This window comes from Cervus elaphus, chromosome 20 (genome assembly GCF_910594005.1).
Source record: "Cervus elaphus chromosome 20, mCerEla1.1, whole genome shotgun sequence".
NCBI lineage: Eukaryota > Metazoa > Chordata > Mammalia > Artiodactyla > Cervidae > Cervus > Cervus elaphus.
Window position 1 is genome coordinate 76,886,013 of NC_057834.1, and position 10,918 is coordinate 76,896,930.

The following is a 10,918-nucleotide window of genomic DNA, read 5'->3' on the forward strand; positions in this document are numbered from 1 at the left end:
AGACTCAACTGAATTGAAAGACATAATCAGTGTTCAACTTACTTACAGGTCCAGGAATGTGAATACCAGGGAGAGAATTCTTGGTGATGATACTTCTGCTTACCATTGCCATATTCATGAAAACTTTGTCTTTTAGTCTACCTTTGTCAATTCTCCCAGTTAAAAAATCTCTTAGAGGACAATCAGATCAATTATAGTTTACAAGTACAAAAGTGAAAAATAAGGTTCCTATATTTTCGTACACTGAACCCCTCAATGAAGCAAGAATTCAGAAAGAGTTCAAAATTCTGTTGGGTATACTTAACTCATTAAGTTAGGCAATTGATTAGCTATGTATTAATAGATATCTTTATCTATAGCACCTAGTTTGCATAGGAAGCCCTACTTCAAGTCATAATTGAGCTTTCCATTTTTCATTGTTGATGGATGGATCACAATTAATCCTATTACTGTTAAAGAACAATGGAATTCACAGCTACCAATCTGTCAGTTCACAGATACTGAGACTAAGCCAACAGAGTTAAGAGACTTCCTATAAGTCACACAAAGAGTTGGTCAGATCTAGAACTAAAACTGGAGAAGGCAATGGCACCCCACTCCAGTACTCTTGCCTGGGAAATCCCATGGACAGAGGAGCCTGGTAGGCTGTAGTTCATGGGGTCGCAAAGAGTCGGACACGACTGAGCAACTTCACTTTCACTTTTCACTTTCCTGCATTGGAGAAGGAAATGGCAACCCACTCCAGTGTTCTTGCCTGGAGAATCCCAGGGACGGGGGAGCCTGGTGGGCTGCCGTCTGTGGGGTCGCACAGAGCCGGACACGACTGAAGAGACTTAGCAGCAGCAGCAGGAGAACTAAAACTAGTCTCCTGACTCTGTATCTATTATTCTGTTTCTCATGTGCCCTGATGTTGTGCGACTGCTTCCTTCAAGAGGATCACAGTTGGACTTTCTCTTCTAACAGCTTCTTTCTATTGAATTTCTCTTCATTTCCTTGACAGGTCATGATCAAGAAAAAGAAAGAAACTTTCATGCTGCAAGATGAAGAAGCATCTGTCAAGTATTGTCAGGCTGAGCTTAAGAAGCTTTCAGACCCCTTGATGAAGAGTATTTCAAAAGGAACTTTCTCTGTCCCTGGAGGACACCGTCGCTACTTAGAAGCAAGGAGCAGGTTTGAAGAGAACTATAAACTCATTCCCAGGAAAGGAGTTAAGGTGAGGAGTAAGGGGATTGGGAAAGAACAGAAGATTGGAGTCAAAGGGTCTTGGCTGGTTCTTTTGAACCATTTTTGTAGAGAAAGCAGAGCATGGTGGTAGTTCTACACTTTTAGCTTTTATAGCCATAATTTGGCAGCTGCTTGGAGATCCGGGTTCAATCCCTGGGTTGGGAAGATCCCCTGGAGGAGGAAACAGCAACCCACTCCAGTATTCTTGCCTGGAGAATTTTAAGGAGAGAGGAGCCTCATGGGTTACATACAGTCCATGGGCTCACAAGGAGTTGGACATGACTACGTGACTAACACTTTCACTTTCTTAAAGACAGGATCTATTATCAAGAATCTAGATGAAAGAGAACATTCCTTTCTATTAGCAAAGACTGTGATAGGTTTTGAAAAAACACTAAATCAAAAAGATACCAGCATCCCAATGTTCATAGCATCTTTTCTTACAATAGCCAAGACATGGAAGCAACATAAGTGTCCATCAACAGATGAACGGATAAAGGAGATGTGGAGTGTGTATATACAGGAATGCTACTCAGTTATTAAAAAGAATGAAATGTTGCCATTTGTGGCAACCTGGATGGACTTGGAGGGCATTATTCTCAAAGAAATGTCAGACAGAGAAAGACAATACTGCATGATATCACTTACATGTGAAATCCAAAAAATACAACAAACTAGTTATAATTGAAAAGAAGACTCACAGGTATAGAGAACAAATTAGTGGTTACTAACGTGGAGTGTCATCTGCATATCTGAGGTTATTGATATTTCTCCTGGCAATCTTGATTCCAGCTTGTGCTTCTTCCAGCCCAGCGTTTCTCATGATGTACTCTGCATAGAAGTTAAATAAGCAGGGTGACAATATACAGCCTTGATGTATTCCTTTCCCTATTTGGAACCAGTCTGTTGTTCCATATCCAGTTCTAACTGTTGCTTCCTGACCTGCATACAGGTTTCTCAAGAGGCAGGTCAGGTGGTCTGGTATTCCCATCTCTTTCAGAATTTTCCACAGTTTATTGTGATCCACACAGTTGAAGGCTTTGGCATAGTCAATAAAGCAGAAATAGATGTTTTTCTGGAACTCTCTTGCTTTTTCGTCGATTCATGGGGTTGCAAAGAGTCGGACATGACTGAGTGACTGAACTGAACTGAATGTGGATTGGGGGCAATGTAGGAGTGAGGGTGAGAGGTACAAGTGACTGGGTGTCAGATAGGCTACAAAGATATACTGTAAAATACAGGAAATATAGCCAATATTTTGTATTAACTATAAATAGAGTATAACCTTTAAAAATTATGTAAAAAATAAAATAATAAAATGCTTAAATGAGTAACCCCAAAATGGACTTTCTGCAAAGTGTAGGGAAAATTAAAGAAAAGTTGTTCTCCAGAAGCTTATGATCTTACCTGAGGACACATAAATAGCCACTGGATATGGTAGCACAATGATTATCACACAGGTACACACTGATAGAGATAGTGACAGGGACGATTGCAGTGGTACTGATGGTGATGACTGACGTATGTGGAGCACTCACTACTTCAAGTGTACTTTAGGTGTTTTGGTTAGACCATCAATTTAGTTCTCAGAATAATATAGATTAGATACTGCTATCATCTTCATTACAAAATTGATAAATATGACATAAGGAAAAGGAACTACATTACCTAATGTCACATATCTATCAAGTGGTAGTGCTGATAGGGTAGCTGTTAGTTCTTGGCAGCCATTCAGAACTCAGAATAAAGCTTAAGAAAACTTCCTGGAGAAAGAGGCAAAAGCTACAAGTTGAAATGTCAATAAACGATAACTTAATAAAGAAAGGGTTGGTGAGCATGAGTCAGAGGGAAAGCAATGTGCAGGTAGAGGAGTTGCAAACAATGGAGGATGGGTGTTTTTACAACTGCACATAATTCCGGCATCTATAACCACTGTGGGGTCTGAAGAAAGGTGAAGAATTTACAGAGTCAAACCTGGAGGGTCGTTACTGTTGTTCAGTCACTAAGTCATGCTTTACTCTTTGTAATCACATGGACTGCAGCCTGCCAGGCTTCTCTGTCCACCGTATCCCTGAGTTTGCCCAAATTTATGTCCACTCAGTCAGCAATGCTATCTAAACAGCTCATCCACTGTTGCCCCGTTCTCCTCCTGCCTTCAGTCTTTCCCAGCATCAGGGTCTTTTTCAGTGGGTCAGCTCTTTACATCCCATTGCCAAAGTATTAGATCTTCAGCTGCAGCATCAGTCCTTCCAATGAATATTCAGGGTTGATTTCCTTGAGGGTTGACTAGTTTGATCTCCTGCTGTCCAAGGGACTCTCAAGACTCTTCTGCTAGGTGGGTCATAGAGGATCCTGCTGTGATTCATGTTGGAGAGTGTTTTGCCTATGTTCTCCTCTAGGAGTTTTATAGTTTCTGGTCTTACCTTTAAATCTTTAATCCATTTTGAGTTTATTTTTGTGTATGGTGTTAGAAAGTGTTGTAGTTTCATTCTTTTAATGAGATGGATGAAACTGGAGCCCATTATACAGAGTGAAGTAAGCCAGAAAGATAAAGACCAATACAGTATACTAACACATATATATGGAATTTAGAAAGATGGTAATGATAACCCTATATGCAAAACAGAAAAAGAGACACAGATGTACAGAACAGACTTTTGGACTCTGTGGGAGAAGGCGAGGATGGGATGTTTCGAGAGAACAGCACTGAAACATGTATATTATCTAGGGTGAAACAGATCATAAGCCCAGGTTGGATGCATGAGACAAGGGCTCGGGCCTGGTGCACTGGGAAGACCCAGAGGGATCAGGTCGAGAGGGAGGTGGGAGGGGGGATCGGGATGGGGAACACATGTAAATCCATGGCTGATTCATGTCAATGTATGACAAAACCCACTACAATATTGTAAAGTAATTAGCCTCCAACTAATAAAAATAAATGGAAAAAAAAAAAATCTTCTGCAGTACCACAGTTCTAAAGAATCAATTCTTCAGTGCTCCACCTTCTTTAGGGTGCAACTCACACATCCATACATGACTACAGGAAAAACCATAGCTTTGACTGTATTGACCTTTGTTAGCAAAGTGATGTCTCTGCTTTTTAATATGTTGTCTAGGTTGGTCATAGCTTTCCTTCCAAGGAAGAAGCATATTTAGTTTCACTTTTGCACTCACCATCCACAGTGCTTTTGGAGCCCAGGAAAATAAAATCTGTCTGCTTCCACTTTTTCCTTTTCTATTTGCCATGAAGCAATGGGACTGGAAGCCGTGATCTTAGCTTTTTTTAATGTTAGGTTTTAAGCCAGCTTTTTCCACTCTCCTCTTTCACCCTCATGAGGCTGTTTAGTTCCTCTTCACTTTCTGCCATTAGAGTGGTATCACAGGCATATCTGAGACTGTTGATATTTTGCTCAGCAGTCTTGATTTCAGCTTGTGCTTCATCCAGTCGAACATTTCACATGATGTACTCTGCATGTAAGTTAAATAAGCAGAGAGATGATATACAGCCTTCACATACTCCTTTCCCAACTTTGAACCAGTTTGTTTTTCCATATCCAGTTCTAACCGTTGCTTCTTGATTTGAATACAGGTTTCTCAGAGGACAGATAAGGTGGACTGGTAATCCCACCTCTTGAAGAATTTCCCACACTGTTGTGATCCTTACAATCAAAGGCTTTAGCATAGTCAATGAAGCAGAGGTAGATTATTTTCTGCAATGCCCTTGCTTTCTCCATGATCCAACAAATGTTGGCAATTTGACCTCTTTGAAACCCTACTTATACATCTGTAAGTTCTTGGTTCATGTACTGCTGAAGCCTAGCTTGGAGGATTTTGAGCATAACCTTACTAGCATCTGAAGTGAGTGCAACTGTGTGGTAGTTTGAACATTCTTTGACATTGCCCTTCTTTGGGGTTGGAATGAAAACTGACCTTTTCCATTCCTGTGGCCACTGTTCTTTTCCAAATTTGCTGACGTAGTGAGGGCAGCACTTTAACAGCATCATCTTTTAGGATTTTAAAGGGCTCAGCTGGAATCTATCACCACCACTAATTCATGGTAATGCTTCCTATGGCCCGTTTGACACTACAGGATGTCTGGCTTTAGGTGAGTGACCACACCACTGAGGTATCCAGGTCATTGGAACCTTTCTTGTATAGTTCTTCTGTGTATTCTTGTCACCTCTTCTTAATCTCTTCTGCTTCTAATTAGGTCCTTATCACTTCTGTCCTTTATCATGCCCATTCCTTGCATGAAATGTTCCCTTGATCTCTCCCATTTTATTGAAGAGATCTCTAGTCTTTCCCATTCTATTGTTTTCCTCTGTTTCTCTGTATTGTCCATGTCAGAAAACCTTCTTATCTCTCCTTGCTATTCTCTGGAACTCTGTATTCAGTTGGGTATATACTTACCTTTCTCCCTTGAGTAGGGAAAAGTACTAGGCCAGTGAGATATGGGTTAAATCAAATCCCTGATGTTTACACAGTGGAGGTGACAAATAGATTCAAGAGATTAGATCTGTTAGACAGAGTGCCTGAAGAGCTATGGATGGGGGTGTGTAACACTGAACAGGAGGTGGTGACCAAAACCATCCCAAAGAAGTCTGTAGGTTCACTGAACAATAATTTCCCCAGGAAGATACTATATTGATGTTGCCTGACAAGTCTTTGCTCTTTGTTGTTTCCTCAGGCAAACCAGGTCCTCCAGAGCTTCCTGCAGTCACAGGCAGAAGTAGAGGCAGCCATCCTGCAGGCAGACCAGGCCCTCACTGATGCGGCCAAGGCCATGGCAGGTACAGGGGAGGACTGAGCTCTCAGAGGGGAAGGTGGTTCCTGTGCTGCCCTTAGACAGGTTGGGAGCAAACACTTCCTGGAACCAGAGCTTCCTCTTCTTCTGTGGAACCTCTCTGCTACATGTGGAAATAAACAAGGGAGTTTGGGTTGTATGTACATCCAATCAGTGTGTCTACATCATATACCAAAGCAGGTTGTCTGATGTGGTAGCAGGAACAGTCAGACTCCTTCCCACCAATTTAATGTCATTTTAGTCTTTGAGCTCAGGAAGGTATAGCTCAGCATAACTGTTTTTTGTTTAAAACTCTTGTGAAACAGAGGAACGTACCAAAAGACAAGCAGCAGAGATGAAACAGGATCTGCTAAAACAGGAACTGAATGATAAGAATAAAAAATTGGAGGCCCAAGAGAGAAGCCACGTGGTAAGTATAGCCCAACTGATACATAAGTTCATGATGGAAAGAGAAAACCTTCTAAAAGAGCAGGAAGTGCTGGAGCACAAGTCTAGATGGGCATGGGCAGAGTCTGATGGACAAAATGCTAGTTTCTCAATAATAAAGGGACAGAAATATGACCTATAGTCAGATCCCAAAGAGAAATCCAAAGACAGGTTTCATGTAACATCAATGTGGATCGTGCTGAAGACTTACCTCTGTAAGACTCAGCATCTTCTGCAGTGCTAAGGCTTGGAAGGGACAAACAACGGCCCAGGCTCCTGGACTGAGGGTCACACTTCACTTAAGTGAACAGGATCCCAGTCTTAGAGAACTTAGGACTTGCGGAACAACCATCCGAGACCTGTAATATTCCCATCTGCTCTCAAAAGTATCAACTGTCAAGTTGCTGCATTTTTTCCAGATCTGCCTGATTCACTTTATACACCTAGAGTAAATGAATTCTTTGTCCAAACCTGGAGTTTCAGTGTTCTAAAGAGAGTCAGCAAACCTCATTATTTGTGACATGTGTGTGGTCACCCTACCTCAAGGGGACTGAGAAATATTTAGAATTCACCTACATTCTCTCCCAAAGTGCAGTCTTAGGGCTAGAACACATTACTGGTGTAGTTTTAAGTCCTGACTTAGGCCTAACTCCTCCTTGCCCAGGGAGCTGGTGTTGAGGGATCCTGGGAAGCTAAACCATGGATTCTGTCACTTCCCACCATGTTCAAACATTTGGAAATACTGGACAGACTCATCAAAGAACATCTAAAGTAGTAGGAAATAGACACATATGCTAAGCTGCTGTAGTTGTTAGATATAAAAAGATGACAATTGGATATTTTCAACAGGGTACTATCTTCTTTTTACAGGTGCAAATAGAACAACTCCATGTGGACTTTCAAAAGATATCTGATGAATTACGTATTGAGATAATGACGAGACGACAACAAGAAACTATAAGAAATGAAAATACGTGCTTACTACTTTAAGGATCCTGGCAGGTTTTACCTTTGTGTTAATGTCCGTATGAAGTGGCTTTTCTTCACAATGTGCATAGGGATGATGCATCTCATGTGAATTATTAAGTGAGTTGACAATTCCACTTAAGTACATTGTAAAGGGTTTCATTATAATAGTTGCTAATCTTTGAAATATGCCATGGTAGTTTCAATCCAGAAAAGTTTAAAAGTAAAAAGAAGTTATCAGGGCCTGAAGAATCAGGGCCTGATATACAAATATCTAAGTAATTTTGATTGAAAGTGAAAGTGAAGTCGCTCAGTCGTGTCCGACTCCTTGCGACCCCATGGACTGTAGCCTACCAAGCTTCTCCGTCCATGGGATTTTCCAGGCAAGAGTACTGCAGTGGGTTGCCATTGCCTTCCCCAGGGGATCTTCCCGACCCAGAGATTGAACCCAGGTCTCCCACATTGTAGGCAGACACTTTACCGTCTGGTCCACAGGGAAGTCCTAATTTTGATTGAATTAATTTAAAGAAATGGAGAAGAAGTTAGTAGATAATGATTGATTCATAGAAAAGTTTTAAGAAAAGTATAAAAACAAATCATAAGAGAAAAAGTCTCCATGAAACAGGCATGGAGATGATTTCTTTAAGCCATAATGAACCCTTATACATCAGTGAGGGAAAAGCAACAATCACATTTTTCAAATGGGTAAAAACATGAGAATATAAATGTCTACGTTTACTGATTATAAAAGACATGAGGGGTAAAATTAGGAGGGACCTGTGTCACCTCTCAGATGGACCAGAAAGTAGTTTGGACAGGACATAGGCCAGCAAGGGGGACACGAAATTGGCAGTCTCTGATATATGCTAGGAAGAGTGAAGATTAATGCAAATATATACCACACTTTAAGTGAAAATACTGTTGATACAGCAAGTTCTCATTTAGGAATTTATCTTAAACATTTATGTACCCAAGTTGAAAATGGAATGTGCGGTAGTATATTTATTGATGGGATTGTTGTGATCCCAAAAGACTGGAAACATCCCTAAAGTCCCTCTGTCACATACTAGTGAGATAAATCCTGGGACACACTTACACAGGAATACTCTACAGTCACTGAAATGAACAGGGAAGCTCTATTTGTGCTAAGGTGAGGCAGTCTCCAAGAGGTTGCTGCTCAGCTGCACAGCTGTGTCTAACTCTTTGCGACACCATGGCCTGCAGCACGCCAGGCTTCCCCGTCCTTCACTATCTGCCAGAGTTTGCTCAGACTCATGTCCATTGAGTTGATAATGCCATCCAACCATTTCATCCTCTGTCACCCCCTTCACCTTCTGCCCTCAATCTTTCCAAGCATCAGGGTCTTTTCCAATGAGTCGGCTGGTTCGCATCAAGTGGCCAAAGTATTGGTGCTTCAGCTTCAGCATCAGTCCTTCCAGGGAATATTCAGGGTTGATTTCCTTTAGGATTGACTGATTGGATCTCCTTGCTGCCCAAGGGACTCTCAACAGTCCTCTTCAACACCACAGTTTGAAAGCATCAATTCTTCAGCATTCAGTCTTCTTTATGGTCTAACTCTCACGTCCATACACAACTACTGGAAAAACCATGGCTTTGACTATATGGACCTCTGTTGGCAAAGTGATGTCTCTGCTTTTAAACATGCTGTCTAGGTTTGTCATAGCTTTCCTTCCAAGGAGCAAGTGTCTTTTCATTTCAAGGCTGAAGTCGCCATCTGCTGTGATTTTCGAGCCCAAGAAAATAAAGTCTGTCACTGTTTCCATATTTTCCCCTATCTATTTGCCATGAAGTGACAAGATTGGATACCATGATCTTCCTTTTTTTGAAATTTGAATTTTAAGCCAGCTTTTTCACTCTCCTCTTTCACCTTCATCAAGAGGTCAAGATATATTGTAAGTGAAAAAAAATAAAGATATAGAAAGTGTGTAAGTTGCATTACTGATTTAAAACATAATCAGTATATACACACATTTTCCTCTATTTCTGGAAATAGAAAAGAAACTGGTATCCCTGAGCACAACAGGAATGGACCTGTATATCTGAGATAAAAAATGAGAGGAGAAATAGGTTCGTATGACATATTCCTCTGTGGGTTTTATATTTTGCATGAATTATTACCTACTCAAAGATAAATAAATATAAATAATGAAATAAAAATAATAATATATGGAATGGAATAGTTCTTATGACAGGATGAAAGTATCAAACACTATGAGAAATAAAAACTCAGCTCCATAGGAGGAATCTACTTATTACAGCAGGAAACAGAAAGTACTAGATATGCATCCCGATACTGTTGTCATTAAGGCTCTGAACTGCTAGTCCATAAGTTATTCTCAGGTGTAAAGTCTATTGGAATGTTGGCTGGAATGACCTCACAATTCCTGCACATTTATAAAGATCATGTATTCAAAGGAGACTCATTCAATTTCAACTCAACATTTTAGGTATTCTTGTCACCTCTTTAATGCTAGCCTCTTGTACTCAGAATGAACTGGGTGTGGTGTCCCTCCTGTGTGCTGCCATCATGCCATGTTTCACTCTGACCACAGGATTTTCATATAATTTTGATATTGAAATAACCTGTTTATATTCTGTCTCCCCTACTGCCTTATGATCTCATCTACTTGATGATCTTCACTGTGTATTTATCTCCCCTACAAAGTCCAGGTGTTCAAAATCCCCAGGTGAGGTGTTCAAACAAACGTGGATAAATACATGACCTTCCACTCTCAGGACCACAAACTGCCATTTCCTCACTCTATTAACTGCTGCCTAGGGCACTCAAAATCAAGAACAGTTTTATGAACTAGTACTAAAAGGATGGGCTTCCCTGGTAAAGAACTCATCTACCAATACAAGAGACAAGGGTTCAATCCCTGGGTCAGGAAGATTCCCTGGAGAGGAAAATGGAAATGCATTTTAAGTATTCTTTTTTTTTTTTTTCCTAATATTCTTGCCTGGGAAATCCCATGGACAGAGGAGCCCAGTGGTGTACAGTCAAAGGGGTTGCGAAGACTTGGAAACCATTCAGCAATTAAAACACCAACAACAACGGAAAGGACTTGGGTGGAAAGTACATGCACACCCGTCTGTACCTGTGCTCTTCTCTGGGAGGGACTGGACACCCCACATGCTCTGGGTTCCTCGAACTTCTCTGCAAGAAAACTATCCAGCAATGAGGCCATCACCTTTGACCCACGAACAATGATACTGTAATTGGCGATACTCCAGTTGTCATCATAAAGCAGCTGTTCAAGGAGCTTCTGTTGAAATAAAGCTATACTTTTCATAGGAGGATATATTTCTCACTGAATATGACACCCACAAGCTGACAGACCATGGCATCTACCAGATAACTCTGCTTTCTTAACACTCAGTTGCCACTTCTCTAACCAAACTCTCTGGAATAAGTCTTGGAGCTTGTCTAGTCCCCAAAGACCCTCTGGTGTCACCAGAAGAATGCCCTGAATACCG

At 40.9% G+C, this 10,918-nt stretch overlaps 1 protein-coding gene across 3 annotated transcripts in view; it reads left to right on the top strand.

The window, feature by feature from the left end:
• The window catches only part of LOC122676928 (guanylate-binding protein 6-like), a 33,291-nt gene extending 22,553 nt beyond the window's left edge, over window positions 1-10,738 (top strand). For 2 of the 3 annotated variants that reach the window (XM_043876529.1, XM_043876530.1), the window contains exons 9-12: window positions 1,001-1,213; window positions 5,912-6,014; window positions 6,334-6,437; window positions 7,325-7,450. In XM_043876529.1, the coding sequence (XP_043732464.1) occupies window positions 1,001-1,213; window positions 5,912-6,014; window positions 6,334-6,437; window positions 7,325-7,444 (540 nt within the window). In that variant the 3' untranslated portion in view covers window positions 7,445-7,450. Of the gene's footprint in view, window positions 1-1,000; window positions 1,214-5,911; window positions 6,015-6,333; window positions 6,438-7,324; window positions 7,541-10,421 lie in introns of those variants that run through there. The other variant, XR_006335667.1, reaches the window with a different exon arrangement.
• Window positions 10,739-10,918: the final 180 nt, after the last annotated feature.